Source organism: Malurus melanocephalus, unplaced genomic scaffold (genome assembly GCF_030028575.1).
Source record: "Malurus melanocephalus ecotype Western Australia unplaced genomic scaffold, MMel_1.1 scaffold_315, whole genome shotgun sequence".
Lineage (NCBI taxonomy): Eukaryota > Metazoa > Chordata > Aves > Passeriformes > Maluridae > Malurus > Malurus melanocephalus.
Genome location: NW_026623547.1, coordinates 563,128 through 587,564, shown reverse-complemented (window position 1 = coordinate 587,564; position 24,437 = coordinate 563,128). Strand labels below are relative to the sequence as shown.

Here is a 24,437-nt window from a genome sequence, read left to right as displayed (position 1 = left end):
ATCTGGGATGTTCCGTTTTCCCTGAAAGATTTTCTGGGTGAGCAGAGAACTAATTCTTAGAAAACTGTGACAGCTAGGAAGGTTTTTGTTAATCCATACTGTGCTTTTCAGTCTGTTTGCTTCAGGTGCCCTTTACTCATATGGAAAAAGCCTTCACCTTGTTAGATTTTTAATACYCCCAGAGCTACAATAAATTATCAGGGACATTCCAAGTTCATATTGCTAGATTTTATTATTAATTTAGTCATCAAAACCAATGGAAGATTAAGCTGTGGATTTTAATCCTGTATAAAACCTATGTCTACCAAGTCAGCAGACAAATATGTATGTACATATGCTGCTTTTGTGTCTTATATGAAGGAATGAAAGAAGAATTAYAAAAATCTTTGGAAGATAACAGGCTCCTGAAGGTTTTTGTTCAGCTCTTCTTAAAAAGCAACAAGCACTCAGCAACAGACATTGCTGAAATATTATGCCCAGGCAGCACATCTGTCCTTTGGGTGGTAAAGAGGGTCACACACGTGACTCCTCTGGGCTTTCCATGTCCATCCCCATCAGCTCCTCGGCTGACCTGGTCACGCCTTTCTCCCKTGGCCGGAGACAGCAGAACATAGCTTAACTGACATATGACCTAAATCAGATTTACAGACAAATCAAATCCTCATTTCCAGAGAATTTGTTTCAAGGCTTACATTAAGGCAACTTGCAACCTAGGCTCAGCAGAKATAAATTTTTAAATCTTTTGGTATGTCGCACTTTAAAAGGTTTACCGTGTCTACAGTGGAGACTGACCCCATTCAAGTCTGCCAGGAAATGGCACCACCACAATRTATTTGAGATTTTAATTCATGTCAGTACACCAAAGGTATGGTAYAGCAGCAAATACAAAGTGATGAATCAGCAGCTCAAGATTTTCAATGAGAATATGCATGTAAATTAAGGACAATATTTTCAAAATGAACACAGCTTCAGAGGCAGMACAATGCAGAAACCTAAAACAAATGTTACAGCACTCAATTTTAAAGACAGTATTAGCTATTTTGTCTTGGGTAATGGGAAAGGGAAGGTGACAGATTTAGAGATGGGGAGAGGGAAATCATGCAGGCTCTGATTAATCAGAACTGTCTACCCACATTTGCCTACACAAGCAGAATTAAAACCATCAAACAAGTTTTAGGGCTAGATCTCAGAGACTGCAGTGGAAATAATATGTCCTGACATTTTTAGAGTTAAAGTGATAAGGATGAGWGCAGTATTTTGTCATAACAAGTCCTGTGGTCATTTGTAGAGGATACCACAGCTCTACTTTGAGAAGAAAGAGTTAAATTACTCAGAGCTATTACATCCTGTCTGCTGCTTGGCGGGACCACATACTGTGACAGCTGCGAGCTTTACATCCTCTACAAACTGACATTTTACACACATACTGAGYGCATCACACTGTTCAGCTTGTTTTCTCTATTAGCCCTAGCAATTAAAAAGGCAGCACTTTCTCTGCTAAGAGGTGTGCCAACCCCTCTCTTTTGTGTTTATGGTTAAACAGCAAACCTTTACCTTTTCATTTAGAAAGGTTTTCTTTCTAAAGGGCATCGATACATATTACATGCCTCCTTTTAAAAAAGCTTTCTTTTGTTGCAGCTGGGATTCTTTTGTTTCTTCTTCTTAATTAGCACACAGCACAATAAATTTACATTCAGCTCAGACCACATCTGAACAACTCCAAAGCTCATGCAGATAACCAAATATGGTACAAATTTAAAGTAAGGATCCATTATATACATTTATGTCATATTGCCCAGCAGGGCTTCTTCCACTGYCTTGGTACAAATGGAAACAACAGAGAAGGTTAATGTAGATCAGAGAAGAATGCATACCAAAAAAACCCAACCTACATAATGAGTCATTTCACTGCTCCGTGACTATCTCTGTAACACAACAGAAAGAAAGCCTTTACTGGCTCTTGGACATCTTCTGTCACTACTGAACTGTCTTCTTCCCCTTTGTACAGTCCCTTTCTCTGCCACTTCATCATTCCACGCTGATGATAAATACAGGTGAATTCCAACAGGGCTTAAACACTTGGTCTTCTGGGTGTGACACTGTGTGTACAGATCCCCCAGTTTCCAGTCCTTCTTTCACTGATTCCATGACTTTACCCCCCTATTACCTATTATGTCTCAGAAAGCATGAGGCATGAAATATCCTGGCAGTTATTTAAACTGCAGAAGGAGAAAACCRAGGTGGCCAGCTTTGCTCTTTCTCTATATAGGTAAGACCTTTCTTTGCAAGACTTCCCTAATGCCTCAACATTTGTCCTTCAGCAAGTTTTTTCTTCCCTGTATTATTCCACTTTCAGCTTGGTGGGGAACATTTTCATAATGTCCACAGAACAGCCACACTTGATCTCAAAAGAGCAAAACTGCCAGGGTATACCCAGCATCCAAATTTTTAATTACAGCAGAGAATAATCTGATCACACCRACAAGCTGTGTATGTGCTATCAGTCAGTTTCTGAAATTGCACATCCCAAATCTTATGTCTGGAACAGGAGATTCTCCGCATTAGCCCTCACAGACATGGTGTGTAGCAGCACAGCTTCTCCTGACACACCAGATGGCATTAGGAGGTTCATTCCTTAATCTGTYGACCAGCTGTGCTCTCCAGCAAGGCATTGCTAGAATTGAAAGCAAATGATTCTCCACCTACRAGGGCTCTAACACTTCAAAGGGCCCTACTAGAAAATAACTCTTSTGCTGTGTCCTGGTGTTTTGGTCAGCACTCTGCCAGCACAGGATCCCTAAGATCCTTGTCATGCAGCTTGACAGAAGCTGTCYTGTGTTCACACAGATTATGCCTAACTTTGGTTTGCACACTGTGAGAACATTCTGTGAGGTGAAGTGAGGCACATTAAGGGTGAGTGAGTGGGTTCACTTCAAAGAGGCACTCCTGATCTGAATTAAAATGTTTGTATGAATACAAGATCCTCTAAACTTCTTGAACCCAAAACCTTGTTCAGGAAGAAGTTCCACAGATCTGCTGCATAAATAATTATCTGAAATATCTCCTTTTTGTTTGCTTTGCACCTGGCACTGACTAGTGCACTTTGGCACATAGTTCTTACACTGAAGAGATGGCAAACAATCCCTATTTACCTGTTACCATTATTTAGCAGCTCTCCACTTACTCCATTTCCTTTAACTCTTCTCTTTTCCAGGCTGAAAGGACACACCATATACAGTCTTCCCAATATGGAAGCTGTATCACTACCATGCCCACTGCTGTTCTCTGAACAATTGCAGTGCTAACATTTCCTTCTGAAATAAGGTGCTGTCAAACAGCTTACACAGTAGTAYGCAGTAGCACATACTTGCTGTTTCACCCTCTGTTCATTTCCTAACAGTTTTAAACATATGGTTAACATTAATGCTTCTTAACGTTTGCCTTCTTGATCAGCCCTGACCTAATGCACTCACGAAACCGTCTGTCATTATCCCAAAACCTTGCTCCTRAGTGGCAACATCACAATTTGACCCTAAAACTAAACAAGAATTTACAGTCAAGTCTGTCATAACTGGAATAACATTTAAAGTAATAAAAGAATCATTTTTCAGACCCATATCAGCAACAAGAAAAGCTGCTATTAGCGCACTAAACCGCTCTGCAAGTTGTCTGGAGCTGTCACAATTTGGCCATTTCTTGCTGCATTACAAAACCATCATCTAATAACAAAACCCTTAATCCTAGTCTCCTGGAATTTTACACACTTTTTCTAGCATCTGCCCCATTTTCTCTTAATCTGTTCTTCTGGCATGTGTGTGCCAGAAGAAGGGATTTTATCTAAGGGTTTTACACCAGTTTTATTCCCAGTGAAACAGTAAGGTATTGCCTTTATAGATACACTGTACCTATTTCTAGCAGACATCAGAACAAAAAAAAAAAACTCCTAAGAGTTATGCAACTGCTTCTTTTCCCTCCATGTTTTTTTTGTTTTAAGTCACAAAGAATTTGAGAAGCCCAGCTTCTCAAATACATGGGTATTGTGTGTATCAAATTTGCTGTGGAAGATCGGTACCAACCAATCTGGTGTAAGCAGTGTCTCTACTGATCTGCGTGGGCACCTGGATCTGCAGAAGGCCAAGCTGTGACACACGTGGTTTGGTTACAGGGGCCTATCCAGAATACGCAGTTCTTTTAGCATATGAAAGAGGTCAGACAGAGCCAAAGCAGTTCTCTCTGCTTTYCTGCTGCAGCTGAGCCTGCCTACCTAAAGGGCTGCCTCCTTCAGAACTGCGATGCTACAGTGACTTGTGTGATCATGTTGCCCTGACAACCAATGGAGATCCTCTCTGCAGTTAACCCAGCAGACATCTGTAATTTCGAGACAGACAGTCCTGAGTTCCATTGCTCACTGTCACTCACATTTCCTACCCTCCCAAAAAAGCATGAGGTTTATCAAGATCAGAAGAGCACTGTGCAAACCCAGAGCGTGGTTAACTGGTATTACTGTTACCTCAGCTGCCTGTGGTATTGTGGAGCACAGAGCAGTACATGACAGTCTGTCTCACAGCCTTGGAGTGTACTGATTTACAAAAAAAAAAAAAAAAAAAAAAAAAAAAAAAAAAAAAAAAAAAAAGATTGTACACATACCTTCAAGACAGTCCACTGCTCTACCACAATTGCATCATAGCCCTGCACGGTTTTACTGTCTTCCACAGCAACATCTTCAAAGAGAAATACCCCATCCACTGTCCCGTGTAAAGAATCTGTGAAAACACAGGGTTATCTGTAAGCTTTATGAAAGGCACTCAATGTATAGTGAGGCATCTGAATCTATTAATAACATATTCTTCCAAGGATGTTACTAAAAGGTTCCTAGACATTCTCTGATTGTCCAGCTCTATTAAATGAATGAGACTTGTCTCTCTATCAATTCTTAAGAGCAATCCTACTCCCCAATAGCAAACCTCACTGTCCAGTCTGTTATTCCACTCTCTGCCATCAGAAATCACAGCTGTCCCACTCTGAGCAGGCAAAAGGGATTCAGTCCTCAGTTCAGCACTACTGCTCACCTGCTTGAAGCTRCAAACATGCTGAAGACCATGTATTATGTCAATGTGTTATTTTCAGAGAGTTTTGAAGGCATACTGATTTTATTTTTATGATACTTGTGACTAAATCCATTCATTCACACAAGTCAGAACCCTGCATATGGACCAGCCACTGCAGCTACAGTGATCTACATGGACTAAGGATGATCTGGCATATCTGAACAGTGTGAAAGGAAAGATACATTCATAACTATTTAATCAATTTATGAAGGCATTTTGACCATCTGGTTTAGTGCCTCTCTGTTCTCATTTGCATTCCCAACACGTTCAGCCTATCTTCAGACAACACATACTCTTAAAGTTACTCAAGCAGCACTTTCTCCTTTAACTCAGCCATGCACCTCACAACCAGCAATCGCTCCCATAGACCAGAACTTAGGTTTCGACACCTCCATGACAGAACAGAATCAGAGTAACCGGGAAAAAAAAACCCAACAACTTACTTTTCTTTGTTAAAATGAGCTGATTGATGGAACAATAGAATTATGTTTAGGAAAACTGTAAATAAGCAGGACTGTGCTCTTTACAAACAGAGAAAACTCTTCTCACATTGTCAAAAAGCGTCTTTTTCAGCCTTTCTAATATGAACAATATATTTACCCTGTATGACTGATGATAAAGACCTTGCTTATCCCCTCCCCAAATGTTGTATTTTGCACGATAGTATCCTTATATTTCTAGCAACACTATACTCTTTGAACTGGTATGATACATGTTTTTGAAATGCAGTCACACATGCCAAACTGACAGATTCTTGAACTGACAGGGGAGTCTTCTGGATAAGCCTGTTTAGGTGTTTCATCRGGGTCATCCTGCTTTCCTTGTGGATATTACGAGGTCAAGAAATGCCAGCAGGAAGGAATCGCTGCCTCCAAGGGAAAACATATATCAAACTCAGAAACAATTTTCACAAAGGAGGCAGTGAAGAGGATTAAGAGGCTTCTTACTTCGTGCAGACACAATCTCAGTCAACATCTTCCAATGTCATTATACGATCTAAATTCAATTTATTATCTGGAAATAACAAATTTGTTGCAGGCAAAGCCCCCAACAGACCAGACTTCTACACTTGGAGGCTTATGTCTACACACACACACACTGTAGCAAGACTGCTGCTGCAGGTGTCAATGCACAACCTCTCTTCTGCTGCTGTTGCAGTCGAGTCATTAAACTGCAAGTGAGGAGATGCAAATATTTGTCTCTTTTGTCTCTAAATTAACACAGCTTTTTTTTTTTTTTTTTTTTGCTCACTTGTGAAGAAGAAAGTTGTAAACCACTTACTAGGGATTCAATCAACTTGAGAATCTGTTGGGAGACTTGAAAGTAGAAGAATATACTCTGTCTACTTTCACACTGCTTCCACAGGCAGCTTTCCTGCAACTCGATTTAAAATAGAGATGAAGATTCCTCATCACTACAGCAAGCCAGGATTACACATTGCTCCAAGGTGGATGAGCTGGACTACAAAGCTCAAAGTAACTCCTGTCATCCAGACAGATTTCTCATCCAAGTGAGAAGAACAGACATTTTTGTTGTGAAATAACAGGCCAGATCACTAAGCAACTGGGTTACAGGTTTGAAAACACAGGGAGAGCAAGCKTGCCACATACCAAAGGGTACAAGATTTAATTATTGGATTGCATTCAAAAACAGCACTTTGTTAGCCCTGACGCTACAAAGGGGGAACCAACTCAACTTCTGTGAAATATCAMATTCTGACACCCAAACCTGCATCCAAATCTATTTCAGGATGCATAATGTACAAACAGCCCTTTAATTTTCCAAAGCAGGGATGACAAAACAGCATCTAAGACTGAAAGCAGATCCCTACTAGACACAGACATCCAGATCCCGCCAGGGCAGCTTTGTACAGCACCAGTGCACTGCTCCTGTATTGTGAATTCCCTTAATGAAATTCAGTGTCACACTGTTGGCACAACTGCAGCTTGAGCTCGCCCCCTGCMTTTGCCAGCTAATTAATAAGCGATCAAAACACAATCAGCAGGCGTGTGTTTACACTCACTCGTAAATCATCCTTTATGTTTYATTCTGCTGCATGTTCCACTCATGCAATTCACAGCTTCCACATATGGGAATGTGATGGCACATATGCAATTGTTTTAGAAACCAATAGCTGAGCTCGTGAGACCCTACGGCAGCAGAAACTTCACTTGGCAGTGCTGARTTTATGGTTGRACTYRTGATCMTAAAGGTCTTTTCCAGCCTAAATGGTTCCTCTTTGCTTCCTTCTTGGATGTACAATGATTACTGTTGAAGGCTACATCCATCAATCATATAATGCATTGATTTTTAAATGAGAAAACTGAAAGAGGAAAATGATGAGGGAAAGACAGCTGCAAATGCAAAGAACAGTGTCTGTTCAACAGAGTGATGCAGGTGAAAAATTCCACAGAAACTGGTTGATGACAACCACTGAGATTTTCCCTCTCACCCAGAACCGTCCTCCTGTCTACCTGTCACACCACAGTGTTTTAAATGCCCATGCCATGAAYGAATACCTCCCAGTTCTCACATCTCACACCTCGGTCACACAYTTTACCTTTTAGACGTCATGTATTTCTCTTCTGGAGAAAAAGGGAGGCACAGGAAAGAATAACTGGATCATTAATTCCTTTTCATGTGAAGCATTTGGAATGCTGGGAATAATGGGGGAAAGGAGAATGCAGCAGAAAGAAAGCTAACAGCATCATTATTTTGGAGAAAAGGCACATATAACCCATGTTATGCTGTCAGGATCAGCAASAATTTCAGAGAAACTCTTACACACAGGTGTGGAAGGGCAAGGACAGGGACASATGCACTGAGTGTGTCTGCAGTACCTTTATCACACAGGTGCTCTAGATCTAAGGGCAACTTAAGTTGACAGTCACGTGTTAAAGCTGGCCCACTAGGTGAGATGCACATGATCTAARGTTTCATAGAATCATAGAATTCAGCTGGATGGGAACCTCAGGAGGTCTCTAGTCCGACCACCTGCTCAAAGTAGGTTCAATACACTYGCAAACCAGACTGCTCGTCGCTTTATCTAGTTGCATCTTCAAAATCCCCAAGAAYTGAGATGGCACAACTTCCTGGACAGCCTTTTCCAGAGAGTGACGTTTCAYGATTAGAAAGTGGTTTTTTATGTCCTCTCTTATTTCACTTTAGGTATATTTTTTCCAATCCTCTTACCACACACCTCAAAAAGGGGCCTGGACCCATCTTTTTGATGGTCTTCTCAGAGGCACTGCCAGGCACTGTTAGGTCCCCCACAGCTGTCCCTTGTCCAGGCTGAACTCACTCCCCCAAGTGCTGGTTCATCTGCAGCTTGCTGCCTACTTACATTCCCCTGGACCTTTCAACAGAGCTGCTCCCCAGCTTGGATTAGTGAAAAGGCCTCTCCCTTCCCAGAGGCAGGACATTTGTCCTCATGGAATTTCAAACAGCTCCTGCTGGCATTTTTTTCCAGCCTGCCCAGCTTCTCCTGGAGAGCAGCCCAGTTCTGTGGCACATCAGCTGCCTCCTGAGTATGGGATCATCCACAAACATGACAAAAGCAAGCCTTGGTGCCTCCTGTGCATCACTGATCAAAATGTTAAACACAACAGGCACCAGGATAGATCATTGTGATACTTCACTTTTACTCCAGGTAAAGTGTGACCCATTACCCACGACCCTCTGAGCCTAACCAGATTTTTACCCATCTAGGCTGCATGGTCCTAACTCGGATACGAAAACACTGCAGGAATCACTGCCAAATTCCCTTGATGAATTCATCTAAAATGACATCTACTGCTTTCCCTTCATCCACAAATTGTCATTTTATCACAGAGAACACTCATTTTCAAGTATGTTTTACTCTTGCTAAATCCATACCAAATGTCCCCAATCACTGTCTTCTCCTTCACATGTCCAGACACATGTTCCAAGAGGACCTACTCAGTGATCCACCCACAAATGAAGTGAGGCTGATCAGCCTGWAGGTCCCTGGCCTTTTCTTCCCTGTAGGTCCTTTTGGCCTTTGTTTAAACACAGGGGCAATTTTTGCCTGTGTCTGTGAAGACTAAGGCAAAGGAAGCACCAAGTATCTCTCTCAGTCTTGTCTACATCTGATCTCTTTTGCATATCCTGATGTAGGATCCTAACACAAACCCTGTCTATATCAGTCCAGGCTTAGATTTCCATGGATTATATTGGCACTTTGGGGTGACAACTCATCCACAGATTGCTGCAGGGCAGATGCCTACATTTATTCAGCTGGATGTTACCTAACCTGTCTACAAAAATCAGTCATCTAAAGCTTCAGATGATGAGTTGGTCTTTCCAGTTTTCACTGTTTCTCATCCAAGGTATTTCCTGAGTCCGATGTATTCGTTTTTGGTACTCTCTTTGTTTAATGAGATTTAGCTCCCGGAACTTAGACTAAGTTAAAAAGCTCCTTTGAAATCCCAAACATTTGTCCACTTGCAACAGGGCAGTAAGAAATGCTAATAAACAAAACATTTTGACTTTGCTGCTTGTAGATTAATTTCCCAATCTCTACCCTTGAACTTCACTATTTCTTACAGAAAAAACTCCAAAAGTAGAGGCTACAATCACTGTCCTTCCTCTGAAAATGTTCCATTACCACTGCATCTTTTATTAAGGTATCCTACTGTGCACAAAAAGCTATTTTCACTGGGTTGTATAAATATTTGATGTAGCTCAATTGACAAAAACCTATTTTGATGTTCTTGTTTCTGATTTACAGGAGGTATTTGGGAAAAGATTACTTACTTTACCATGACAGCTGTCTTAGCAGGCGACAATTTTCCCCTCGTTGTCTTTGAACTACAAATTCTCCTTATCTAGGAAAACTAACCTTTAGGCTGCTGCTGCTCTCAATGAGGAAAAATAGCTCTCTGTGGCTTTATGGGGCAYGTGACCTGAATGTCAGCCTTTGCTTCATATTTGCATTCCTCCCCCCTTCTGAATCTTTTCACYTTCAGTACACACACAGAAAATAATTCCCTATGGATGATAAAAATCCCAGTACTTCAGGGCTAAGGTGACAATAATCGGTCAAAGGCATTGCCGGCTCATCTCTGTCGGAGGCTGATAACAATCAATCGGACTCTCTCAAAAACCTGACTACTTTCTTCTTCCAAGCAACTCACGTTTTGTTTCATWCGCTTTGTGTTTAAGTACTGTCAATGTTTTCTGGCTGGTTGGCTGGCATTTTCTAGATTTGAAAGGCAGAAAATTCACAGACAGAATGGTAAAACAAATACAAGAATGCCAGGCACTTAAAGAGCTGCAGTTCAAAACAACTGAAGATGAACAGGCTTGTGATTACTCTGTTATGGCATCAAAATATAACCTTGAARAGGTTTGACTCTTCCTGCCTTCTCACACTGCTGACTGGAGACTTGCTGTTACAGGAGAGAAGGAGACCCCACCTGTTACTTCCTTTCCATTTGGTATTAATTTGTAGCTGGCTGCTACAGTCYCTATTCTCACTGGAAGAGGGCAAAGGTGAGTTCCTATGGTCACTTCAGATCACTGGGCAGGATCAGTTTACACCTGGGACTACAGGCAGAATTATCAATTACGTGAGTTGGGTGAAAAGCAGCAGCAAGTAACCAAACTGAAATTTAAATAAATAACTGCTATMTGCTAACACGAGAACATTCAAGGACCAAGCAGGCTGTTGTTTCTAACTTACTAGCAAAATCTGAATACATTTAATATATGGTGCAATTCTGCAYGCTTTACCTATTGTGATCTGCAATTGTGTTAATATTTCTGTTTATAATTATCTGGTACAATAAGCAAAAAGGAACAATTGTTACCAGTGAACTTTAAAACTCCTTTAAAGACTAATTATTAAACTGTTAGCAGAAGGAAGAAACAGATTTATGACTACTGACAATCTGGAAATCTTCACTTCATTGGGTATTCCAAGGACAAGGGGGAAAAGAGGAAGATAATAACCCTGCTTTTAATTCTAATAAGCAAAATAATGTATTCATACTTAAAGCCAAAAAGAAAACCAGTCCCCAGAACAAAGAAATGTAATATAGCCAATTAAAAAAAGTATGCTGGTATTACCTTAATTTGGAAGAGGATTAATCAGTGAAYAAAACCAGCTGTGAAGAGCTGGACAGGCTGCCATGGAAGTCTAGAAAAAAGTAAGGCACTCAGAAGCCCTCACACCCCTACTTCTTCTCTTGTCCCTACCCTGTGTTGTTTGATACTGACTGGCATATGAGTGAAACAGATGTTCCATTTCTCTGCAGCATAGAAAAAATTCRGGATTTAAATGATAAAACATGTAACTGCAATTGATAGAACTTACAGATATTCTTAGCAAATGTTCTTCTAATAGAATAATACACTTTTAGAAACCTTGTTTCAGTTTTTTGAGTTCAAAACCTGTTCTTCCTGTAAYTGTAAAATGTTAATAAAGATGTTTATTAATTGTTCATCTTCGAATCACTAATCTAAATTAATCCTGAATCTGTCCACTTTTACATAATTCGTTGTCCTGTTTGCCTTTGGCAACTTTATTGCCATCATTCAAGCCTACTTTATCTATGTCCACAGGCAGTTATCCAGCACTCCTCACTCTGGTATCCAAGCACATGAACCTCCCACAGGGCTCTGCTATGTAAATGAACTCTGAAAGTTTAAATAAYGGAAAAATGCTGTTTAAAACATTTTAGAGTGAACTGACAAGCAGATTATTAAAAAAAAAACCACTGAGCCTGATAACTGAGCCTGATAGAGACAATTAGGTTTGCCTYTGTGCAATTTATATAGATAAAGTAAATGACCATTTGTTTTTAAGCAAGTTAACTAGCAATTACAAGCTTTCCAGGAAGCTGTGTGAAAGCATTCCATCAGATGAACTTTAGACCTTCCTTTTTTTATGCTACTTGTTTGTAAAATGAAAAATTAGGACTGCCTGTTAATTTCCTGATTGACTTTTACCAGAACTGACTCATATTCCTGTGTTTTATCCTGGGTTTTGGAATTCAAACCAACAGCAAGAAGACGCTCTGGAAGCAGCTCCCCTATAATTTTGAGGCATAAACCAACCAATCTTAGTAGCAATGTGCAATCTCTGGGTGACCACATTGTAAAACAAACCAAAATTAGGTGAAAGACTCAGCCATAAGCACTTTAACCATGAAGTATACCAGTCATATGCTTTTCCAGTAAAATTAATCCAGCTGCAACTTCAACATTTTTATGTTCAAGTACTTCTCTTCAATTGATCTCACGACTCCTTGGTTGTGTCTCTTGGATCCCAGCTTGGCACCAAAGTCTTTCTCTGTACAGCAGGCTCACCTTCAAAGCCATGGTGGCCACAAGTGTAGTGCARACTGGCTATAGGACTAAGCTGGGCCCAGTGACACTTTTCCCCAACATGCAAAAATCTAGGATTTTTCACCTTCTTAAATTAAGACAAACATTTACCCTTCACTCTAGATAGGATGAAACAAACATAAAAGACAATTTTGTGTAAAACATTGTGCCATCAAGGTGGAAAGGCTTTCTGCAAGAACTGGAAGTAACTGACTTCTTGTTGGCCAGATAAAATTCAAGTGTCCTTGCGCTGACCTGCAATCAGRGCCAGATGCAGTGTGTGGCCACACAGCTAAGAGCAAAGTCACCCTTCTATTTGTGTCATCTGCTTTGCAATCTTATTAGTTTAATTCACTTTACTTGGTACTGTTTATTAACTCTGTRTTTCTGCAATTACAAGATCATCTCTAGTATGTTTATAAAACACAATACATGATCTGTTTTCCTTACTCAAATGCCAAAATATTTTCTGTACTTTCATTCCATTTCACTGAAAGAGGCTGATCTAATACAAATCTGCCCCAAGCCTATATTAAAGCACCTCCCAAATGTCTTCTCTTCAAAGATAATGACCTCTATTAGAGGAGAAAGGAAAATAATCACAGCATAATGCTTTCTGTAATTTCCATACCATTTACCATTCCAAGGCTGAAGATGGCGTTTACCAATGAGCCTCCTTTCCTGAAGTGATCTGTCATGTGCTCCAGCCAATTTGCTTCTAAGCTGTTGACAGTCTGCCCATTCCTGGAGATCCTCATAGGGATAGTCACTGTGTAATACTGGCTGCATTTTTGTGGGGTTTTTGGCTTGTTGAAGAGAGCGAAGATCTCTGCTTCTACCAAAAAGTAAAACAATGGAATAATGCAACAACTGTATCATAAAATTTCACCTAAAGCAATGTACAACTCATTGTTTGAYCTTGCCCAATTACACTGTGCAACTGTAAAAAATTCYTTGGGATGTGGTTATCTCCTTAATACATTTCTGCAGCAATGGATTCTCTCAAGACCCAATACAGTATTTTGTTTGCTGTTACACTACTTCTCACYCACAATGGACTCACTATTAATAATAAAACATTTAAAGACAGTAATGCTAATGCCTGAGTACTAATGAAACATTCCTCTGTGGGAATCATCAGTTCAAATACGAAATCTTACCAAAAATTTAGAAGGAATTGCATTCTGTAGATCATGGCCATTAAAGTATGAAATAACTTGGTTTTGATAACACTAAAGCATGGAACAAGCCAATAGCAGTCTCATCTCAAGAAAATGCAATGAATCATTCATGTAGAGACTATGGTAGCTGCTTCACTGATTTACTCTGGATCTGAGCCAAGGTGAGACATTAACACAACAGCAAATGAATTTTAAAAATGGGATTGTGACGGGTCTTAAAAGTGAGAACATCTTCTAGACTCTTTTCCACGTCTCCTTCAGTACATTTTAGGAGCAKTTACTATAGGCAAAAAGTTACTGCATGACAGCAAAGCTAAACTGGAATAAACTATAAAAGCAGATATCCTTCTCAGAAGGGTATAACCRTAATTAAAAGAAACAACAAAAAATTTTAGACATTATTATTTTACTTCTTATGCAAATGGAAATCAATAGTAGAATTTCTATTGACTTCCAAATACCAACAATTCTCCCCAAATATCTTAATATAAAAGGTAAAGACATTATATGAAATTCCTYCACTCAGTAAGCTCCTTTTGTTTCCAAGGTATTATATTCTAAACTCAAGCGAAAGTAAAGGAAGAGATGTCAAGAGAAATGTTAAGATTGCTCTCTAACAAACGTCACTGAGCAAGAAGCAGTGTGTAAATTGAAAAAGATACCAGAAAGGAGATGCTCAGAAACAGGCTGGCAGCACTTGAAAAGAAGAGCTGGAAGCTYGTAACCAACATGAAAAGAGACCTAATGATCTCAGACATGAACYAYAATTCAAATAGAGTAGAAAGGWATAAACATKAMTGTGAATCCTCTTGCTGTTTACCACTTGTTTGGAAAGAATGAAATTATGACAATCCTAGCTCAGAAAAGCACATTCAGAAAGCTTATCATCATTTTGATTCCAACTTCYCAAACGRTCTTTTGGTGAAAACGGAGATCTTYGTGGTRCTTATGAGAAGCWAGACATGGTCCAGCAGTGAGTGTTCACAGYCCTGAGATCCARTCATATCCTGGGCTGCATCCAAAGCAGCGTGRCCAGCAGGGCAAGGGAGGGGATTCTATKTYGCTGCTCTGCTCTGGTGAGACCCCACCTGCAGYGCTGTGTCCAGCTCTGAGCTCCCCAGCACAGGAGGGATGTTTGCAAYGGGTCCAGAGGAGGCCACGAGGATGATCAGAGGAATGAGGTACYTCTCCTATGAGGAAAGGCTGRGAAAATTTGGGCTGTTCAACTTGGAAAGACCTCAGAGCAACCTTCTAGTACCTGAAGGGAACCTACAAGARAGCTGGAGAGACACTTTTTACAAGGGCATGAAGTGATAGGACATGGGGTGATGGCTTCAGATGGAAARAGRGMAGGGTTAGATCAGATATTTGAGAGAAATTCTTMACAGTAAGGGTGGTGAGGCCCTGGAACAAATTGCTCARGGAAGCTGTGACTGCYCCAATCCTGGACAACTCAGTCTAGTGGAAGGTGTTCCTTCCTGTCTAAYCCAAGTCAGTACTGACAACAGTTTTCCTGTGATCCTAAATCCTCAAATATGGCCGAAGAAACCCCTAAGTTTGGTTCTAAGTAATGCAGAACATTGGAATATCTGTGCCTTGTTCACAGGCAAATATTTTTCAACATTGCTTTGAAAGCCCTTTTAAAAATGGGGGAAGTGAATAAGCACTGCAGAACATTCAGGAATCAAGTGAAGAAACATAAGAGTAACACCTGAACAATATAAAAATCTAAAATAAAGAACACTTGTAAGATCTCACAAATAGTAAGGAATATTAACTTTTTTTCTGAAATTTTATCTAAGTAAAATTTATGAAATTTTATGAAATTTTATGTAAGAGAAGGAGTTCAAGAGTGGCAACTTCCTATAGAATACACAGGCAAAAAAAACCACCTGATGCTTTCAATCTTCACACTCCCAAGGAAGGATGGAGAACTGGTGCCAAAAAACTGAAATACATTTTCCATGGGAGGAAAAGGGAGTGCTGTAATAACAAAAATTCATTCAAGAGTAATAAAAAAATCAACAGTGTTATACAGGATTTGGAAAATTCTACTTTAGATGAGCTATCACATAAAACTGCCTTCTCAGATCTTCAGTCTTGGAAAGTATTTGCATCGCTCAGCAATTAAAAAATGCATGAAAAATAATGCCAAAAAGCACTCTTAAGAAAGATAACTGAGGAAACTAAATGCATTTTTTAAACAAACCCTCTTTTCTGGCAAATCAGCAGCAATCCTGGGTTGTTACAGAAATTTGGGAAGACTGGAGGTGATCAGCTTCACATTATGCAGAMATATTAAGAACATGATTACTTGTAGCAAGAGAATTTGAATGTTCTGTCTGGAGAGGAATAGCATCAAAGAGATGATTAAATGTGCTAAGTTAACTCCTTTCAAAGACAGAATATACAAAAAGAGAAAGAAYTGATCTGGTTAAACTTGCAGATAACTAGTTTTTATCTATAAAACCAAGACAGGTTTTATGTGTAAAATTCTAGTGTTGTGAAAACCCACCCTTACGGCTAAAGACCAGAAGAAATTGTTCAAACACCTAAGCTTTTACCCAATCTGAGTGCTACCTTGCCCAAAAAAAAACTGAAGAAAGTATGTTGGAAGGTTACTGGAGTGTGATCCAAATTGGATCCAAAGGCTAATTACACCACACTGCAATGGAAACCAAGACAATAATCCAAGGTACAATGCAAAGTTGTTCTTGGTCCTATATACAAAATTCCCAAAGGGGTAGGATTGTTTGACTGAAACTATGTAAAGTCTTAGAGAATAGGGATAAATTAAAGTCAAGGACAGCACCAGCTTTAGAAACTCCACCTACATTCCCCCTCCACAGATCTGTAGCTTATACGGCAATTAAGGGAAGCAGTAAGAGAAATGAGTGTTAACATAGAAAAGAAAGGTATTTTGAGGTTTTAACTGGAAATAGGCAAGAATAGTTTTCCTTCCAGTTTTCTAAATTACTCTGATCTACATGCTAATCTGAGCTACAGCTCCTGCTGCAGAAGTAACCTYTGAGCAACAAACAAGGAGGGTATTTTGAGACCTCAGCTGAGACACGTGGTCTTTGGTGACATAAAATGACATTTAAAAAGTGGAAAGCCCAGCTGAGGAGAAATATATCAAAGAAATGAAAGAAAGAAAACTAGTACATGGCTGAAAGTTTTTTTAAAAAAAGAAAAGATAACYGGACGACAAATAAGTATGGGCTCTATTACCAAGATTTCATAATGAATTAACAAACATGAGTCATTAATAAAAATAACTGCTGTTTTCCAGTAATTACAATTCTGACTGTAGCTCTGACCCCCAGACTGACTGTAGGATACTAGAAGACTTCAGAGTCCAGATCACACATATTCCTGCTGTTCCTGAGGTGCTTTAATTCCAGCTATCTGTTCACCTGCTACAAAGGAGCTAACTGTGATAAGCCCTTGTGAATTATTCCTTCTATGGCTGCAAAAGCTAGTCAGGCAGATTAGCAGGGCTTTTTATTCAAACAGACAAAAAGGATACAAAGATCAAGTGCTCTCAGGGTATGGCAACAAATACAAAAATGAACCAATTCAGCTGAACAGCAGACAAAAATCAGTCTTTACACTCAGGCATACATATGGGCCATAACAAAGCTGCACCTGCTTATATGATCTCTTCCTTTGCCATGTGATTTGTCCTCAGTTGTTGTGAACTGTGTAACCATGCCGAAATSAGGTTAAGTGGCTCATTTGGAGCATCTTTGCTTCACTATCTGAGTGGTAATATCCCCCCTGCATCCCCACCCCCAAAAAGAACTGGGAACATAATTGAGGCAATTTTAACTTGACTTTTGTGTACAAGACCTCAGTACAGTACTTACTGCCAGTAAGTGGTTTTAAACATCGTGCTGGTGTTGCATTCTCTGCAAGTCCATTCGTCTTGTCTGCTGCTTCTCTCACACTCGGGTTCTCTTGTTGAGACTGTTCTTCAGTTCCTTTCACAGACTTGGAATTCAGCTCTTCAGTAGCCTGTCCTTCACCTCTACAGCCCTCTCTGGATGTGGCACATTGGTCAGCGTTTTCCTCACTCTGTGTTGGAGTACTGCAGCCATTAATGCTGTCTGTTTTCTCACCATCCACTGAAGCATGATCCTCGGGGTAATTTGAAACATTTTTATTATCTCTTGATTGCACAGAGTTGTTACTGGCAGGTGTCAGGGAGGCGCTGACAAGACAGTTCTTTTGGGAATGGTACTGAGGTATAATTCCAACAAATTTCAAGCCTTGACTTGCAGCATCTTGAATCTACAAGTTGAAGAAGATTRGATTTTTAACTGTCAAGCTGTCTTAGCTAAATAGAAACACAGAAAATAACACCCTTCAAGGCAGCATGTCAATTTGCTACTTCTGTCCACTACCACTAGAAATTGTCATGTTATATAGAAAGTTGCATTATAAAGAAGCAYTTATATAGAAAGTTGCATTGTAAAAAAGCAGGATGAAAAGTTGCCTAAACCATCTGAAATAATGTGAAAATGGAGGCAGGGGAAAAGAAAAAAATTGAAAACAGAGAGAGAAAATGCTTGCATATTTCTTCACAAGAGATAGAATCTGTTTGAAAAGCTTATTTATTATAAAATACTAGAAGCGATATTTCTTAGAAAAATATTTTTGTATTGATCTTAAGGAATGGGAGACATAATATATCTTCTGCTATATTAGGTGTGTGATTATGACATTCATGCAAGGAAAAGCTTATYAATTCTGTAACAACAGTTGTTGTTTGTCCTATTTTGGATTGAGACACAAATGGCAAACTTTCACATAACGAGCACATAAAAGCAAAGCTATTTTAATACACCASTTTTGGGAAGATACAGAACTCGGAATAGAAAAAGGCATTGTGACATGTGCTAGGAAGAAGAAAAAGGAAACTAAAAGGCTCTATCATTAATCCTTTACACTTTATGTAAAGGAGAAAAATGAAGGAATCAGATCACAAAAGGTCCTAAGAAAAAAAAGCACTGGACTAATAGCAATGACAATCAGATAAAGGCAGCATTAGCTAAAGGTTTGAGACGAAGMAGAAAGAGAAATCTCTTTCAGGCAGACTCAGCACTATGGAGTCATCAGCCTCACACTCCTAAAACCCAGGAGAAGTGCGAGTGCGAGACAGACTTCTGTGAAAACATATGAGTGTCTACTGCTTCATTGATCAAAATCACTCACCAAAAAGAAAAGGTTTCCATTTAATGTATACTCCTCACCTAATGTAAAGTCTAAATACACATAAATCTTTCAAAAATAAATGCCTTGAGAATGGAGGAATAATTCCACTTCRTCTGCATAATACAAAATTCCAAAGAGTTAGTGTCTTAATTATTGTCTTGAGCTCAAATTAGCATGAATTTAGGAAAAACAGTTCAGTRGGATTTTTGTCAGTAGCAAATAAATAAGAAAAAATTTGTATCTTTTTTTTAATTTAAGAGGAAGCTCATTTCTGCATCTTTTCTACATACTTTYTGTGGGKTTTTTTAATGAATCATTTACTTCCTGGTAAGTGTTACTGCTCTGAACACACAAACCTACAGATGATGCCTGATCAACAAGAACTTCCTCTTTCAAACCACTATTATATTTTCCATGTTAAATTAACTCTTCATTTCATSTACACAGGAATTAAAACAGAGGTCTCCAGGAAACAAGGCAATGGTCTTCACAGGTGTTCAGCCTGGGAAACAGGGGATGCTGACTTAAGTAAAGCTCATTGCTGAACAGGACAATAAAAATACCATTAGCAGTATCATGGCCAAAAGGGTATCTGCCTACAAAGTAAGATTTTTACCTTGTTCAGGAACGTTTATGTGAGTATCAGTGATAGATGCATTCATAATGTGCTCAGTGACTGTAACTTGATAAATACTTTTTTCTTTAGTTAGTGATAGAGCTACAAATTTATTTCATCTCTTATCACTCATGTACAGACACAACACTACATTTGTTTAGTAGGTTGCAGGGCAGCTAATTTTAGAATTGTAACTAGCATGCAACTGTTAGAGAGTTTGAGGACAGTACATATGTGGTAATATTACTGGTCCTGGTCAATAAAGACTGCTTGTCAATCTATATCAGACTCCCACGCTGTGATATGGATGACAGAACAGCTTTCACAGATACTGCAGCAATRTTTTATTCTCAGCTTACTCAAAAAATTTGTGTTTGTTCTGAGGACTACCTGAAAATTAATAAGGTGTTTCTTCTAAGGTTCTTACTCTCAGACTAGAACTGTGAGGAACTGAGAACCAAATTACAATCTAAGTTGTACTGGCYGAACAGTTTAGCAGGAAGAATGGAAAAAAAGAGTTTGTATCTTCAAGGCCCTTTCCCAACCAAGTTAATACTGTATACTACAAAACACAGTATCTTATTTAAACATATATTTCAATTTTTCCCAATTACATATGGCAAACCCAAGCATCTCATTGTTCTCAATAAAGTYAATTTAGCAGAAAATGCTACATCARCWGTGTGATACAAGCTACAGAACCCCAAAGTGATGTATCAGCAGACTGTCTYTCCTTTCAACTTTTCACAAAACCACAAAGAGACCAGCTCTCATCTGAAAGTGTAAAGGCTGAACATATTCAAACTATAAGGACAATTTGTTTTTCAGGATCCTGCTGACAGCTTAAATATTATGAAATTTCAGTTGCCTTCACATCCAGACTGAATCATGCCATCCCATACATTCACATTTTCTAATTCCTGTATTTAAAATACTGAATATATTAACTGAAAAAAAAAGCCAAAACCAAAAACTACCAACTGACCAAACAAACCAACAAAACAAACAAACAAATCAAAGGGAGGAAAAAAAAACAAACACAAAAGCAAATCCACATCTCAGGAGCTGCAGAGGCTCTGCCCAGGAGATACACAGGGCAGAAAGACTGCTTCTGTATGCCACTTGCATGTTTTGGACCCTCTTGAGGCATCCTGAGCTGGTACCYTCAGACAGGTCTGTCACAGCCTTTTGGGAAAATACCTCAGCAGATGCAGTGCTGGGAATCAGTAAGAGGGCAGTGTATGGGAGAAAGAAAGGGTAGAACTGAAGTGAATGGGAGGAACATGATGCTACTTGGACAGGGTCACCCAAGACATATTCCAGATTAGATTATACAATTACTTGTCTTTATGTGCCAGTTTAGAGCACTAACAAAGGTCTGTGTCACACTTCACTGTACGACTAAATGAAAGAAAAAACATAAAAACAACAACTAAATCTCTGTCACTTGTCACATCAGATAAAAATCTAGACTAAGAATGCCCTTACATTAGGTTACCAATACTAATTTCAACTGGTTTAGGACTATTGTTATAGTTCAAATATACTATACACTTGCCCTTTACATCTTGGGAAATTTTGAAAAGGGAAATTCCAACAAAATTTGAAAAAAAAAAGTTCTCTGTTCCTTTCCCCAGATGGGAACAGAAACATTTTCATTGCCTCATAGAGTGCTGCTTGGATGATATTAACCAGTAATACAAGACCAGATCTCCATCACAAAGGACGTTATTGTTCAACCACAGAAGCAGAACTTAATTCATTTATTTCAATCTGGATAAACCCCCAAGTGGGTACATCCAAATTCATTTGCAACTGGCTTGCAACAAATTGGATTTATTGCAGGTTAAAAATAGAATCTGCTTAAAGAAGGGGTGAAATTTCATGTGTACAGAGGGCCAAGGCAGTTAAAGAATTTAATGTCATCCCTATAATTTGCTTGATTAGAAACCTGGCATTTTCCCTGAGGGAAAAAAAATGACAGATTTAGCCTTTGCTGTCTGYGAAATAAATATCAAATCTCCCACGAACTTTAGAAGGAATGGGAACAAGCACCGTGTCCAACCCTGATGTCACTACCTTAATTGAATTTTAGCTGGGGCACTTGTGTTAACATTCTTAACATTTGTGAAGTGTTATTGTTTATTTCAGAACTGCCTGACCGCTATTTTTATACCACATTTGGAAGAAAAGAAGCCATCAGCAGCACAGAGCAGTGTCACTAAACATTACGTTGATGTAGCAAATTTATGTCCCATCTTTTTTAATATTTCTGGTTCTCTTGAAGGCTCCCTACCCTAATTAGAAAATGGCTGACAGTTTCAATCAAAGATGTGCAAAAAGTACACCTGGCAACAGCACATGGCTGAATGATGAAATCCTCTTTTCTGGAAACTACTTGTTTTACTCCACTGCTCTCACATGTCATGAGAGAACCCATGTTTGTAAGCTCATTTTGAACAACCACATGCAAGCTCTCTTTTCAAATCTATTTTGAATAAAGGCAAGTCCACTGCACAGCCCTCATAATGTTTGTGATTCTGTTGCATTGTCAGCTCCATAATAATCTCCTTTTGATAGCGATCATGATGATACTCTTAYAAATATGGAAACTAAAGGATATAGATCGCATGCTGAACAGAATCACACACTTTTGTCAGCTTCAGCAATTGCTTACAGGGAGATCCTGATCACATCCCTGTGGGATGGCACACAGAAAATCAAACACTTCCAGCAAGCTCAGTGTTCCACCAAAATCAATAAAAATGCAAAACAACACACAGCAATTTAACAATGAGGATGTCTCTCAGACAATAAATTCAAACAAATTATTTATTAAGTGTTAGGAATTCCTCTTAACTCTTTAATGCCAGGAGCTGGACATTTTTGGGATGCATCCGGAGGAAAAACATTTTACTAAAGTAATCAAGGCACTTGAGTTTACAGCAGTCCTAAGCGGTCTTAAGGCTTACACTTTCTCATGATCTGGAAAAAAAACACCTTCAAAACTCAGGCACAAAGACAGAACATTTCATCAGTAGGTTTGCTATATGGTTCATTAGACAACAAGGTACTGAAATAATTTAGTAAAAACCCAGAAACAATTTATGAAGAGCACACATAGCAAAAATGCTCTTCGAGAAAGGACATTTTCCAGGAGCAAGGAACTGATTTTCTAACAGTCAGATGCATTTAGTTAGCTCTGCTGTGAGCTTTGGGAAAGACTGCTACTTAGTCCAACTGATGGCCAAACATATGGCCTTAGAAACAATAGCTGGTTAATTTTGCTCAGAGCTGTCTATTTAAACCAAGTATGAACTTAGTCAATAAAAGAAATGCTGGTCTGTTTATTTAGTTGATGTTTTTAAAAGAACAATGTTAAAGGCACCAGGTCTCATAATGTGCACCAGAAACCAGATCAGTGCATTTCTCTACCTTTTTTTTTAGGATTCAAGCAAAAGTCCTTTGAAAGCAGACAGCACCAGGGATCATGATGCAAAAAACCATGATTTTGTGGTTTGAGGAGAATGCTATGTACTGCATGCCAGGAGCTGTAACTGGAAAAGTATGCTCAAGAATACAGTCTTCCAACTATGTCCATCTTCATTAATATTTAGTAGTACATGTTTCATTATAAACACTGCACGTCCCCCTCCTAGTTTGCTCATTTCTGGAAACAGATGTTTAAAATTAAGACAGGCTTTTAGTCTGTGTCTTRTATTTTCCGTAGGTCTCACATGCTCCTTCCTTAGAAGACAGGAACAGTCATCAAGAGTTTACTGCTTATTTTGAAACCACCTAAGCTTGGCTAATGTTCTAACGGAGGATTTAGTTCTTTCTATATGACTCAAAACTTTTGCAACTTTGGTATTTTTGCATCTCTAATAACACAGTACCAAAAAAAAAGATAATTCTGCTAATCAAATAGCAAAGTACCAACTRSTCATCTTTTTTCTATCCTATTGCTYTGGACTGTTTCACTGCTTACAGATTTTCAAACCATGCAATGTTTCTGACTAGGATGCTCCATTGTTTAAGACTATACTTCCCACRCATTTTTAACCTTTTCTAGTTTACACTCACCCAATTTTGAATTTCTGATAGATAGTTCATGTTCATATACATAAAAGTGAATATAAATGTAGCCTTTGGAAAGTAAAATCCCAGTCTCCACTCAAGTTTTCAAATTACCAMGTATTTTCGCTGTCAATTACATCAAAATAGGCCATGAGGGATAAAACACTGGAGGGATACCTTGGAAAATGCTACCATAATTCCAAACCATTGATTTGCCATTTTAAGATCACTGCATTTGTGATAGAGGCACGAGAACTAGAACAAGAACAAGGTAGACAACAAGGCACTGAACAGGGCAAGAAAGCAAGCTTTGTAGTTTTACAACTCCTTGGTAGTTGCCTCTGCAGAAGGGAACTGAAGGCTACAAACAGCACAGGGAGAAATGTACTGAAGCAGGGAGCTACTGCACCTCACTGCTGTGCTGAATAAAACAGAAGGTGGGATTTCAAGGCAGTGCTGCAGGAGATACTAAATGACAGTAATCTCCTGCTACTCGAGCCAAGAAAGGGGTGAGATTAACAACTCAAAATTTCCTCTCCAGCTTGCACGATATTCACTCCTGAGAACAATATAACCAAGCTAAACATGCAGTGCAGCATGGCGCAAGCACACTTGCTCCTTTCWGCACCTTCATTAGATGACCATCTCAAAAACAGTCTCATCCTCTGTGGTCCTGTGATTCTTCTCAAATCATCTCATTTTAGCGCCTGTTACTTCACTGAAGGCAAAGGGTAAACACTGTTGACCACACGSTACAAAGATTCAGTAAGTGCAGCATTTGCCCCATAATATATCTCCTCCCGCTCTTTCCCAACTCTGAAAAAAAAGTCCTGAAAGAATTCACATAATTTAGGATTGAATCCCTACAATTGTTTTAGACTTGGGATA

General features: G+C 39.1%; 1 protein-coding gene across 2 annotated transcripts in view; it reads right to left on the bottom strand.

Annotated features, from left to right (window-relative positions):
* Window positions 1-24,437, bottom strand: part of RFTN1 (raftlin, lipid raft linker 1) — a 95,409-nt gene that overhangs the window by 13,331 nt on the left and 57,641 nt on the right. For both annotated transcript variants that reach the window (XM_057377427.1, XM_057377426.1), the window contains exons 5-7: window positions 17,509-17,932; window positions 13,090-13,293; window positions 4,648-4,763 (exon numbers count right to left, since the gene is read on the bottom strand). In XM_057377427.1, the coding sequence (XP_057233410.1) occupies window positions 4,648-4,763; window positions 13,090-13,293; window positions 17,509-17,932 (744 nt within the window). The remainder of the gene's footprint in view (window positions 1-4,647; window positions 4,764-13,089; window positions 13,294-17,508; window positions 17,933-24,437) is intronic.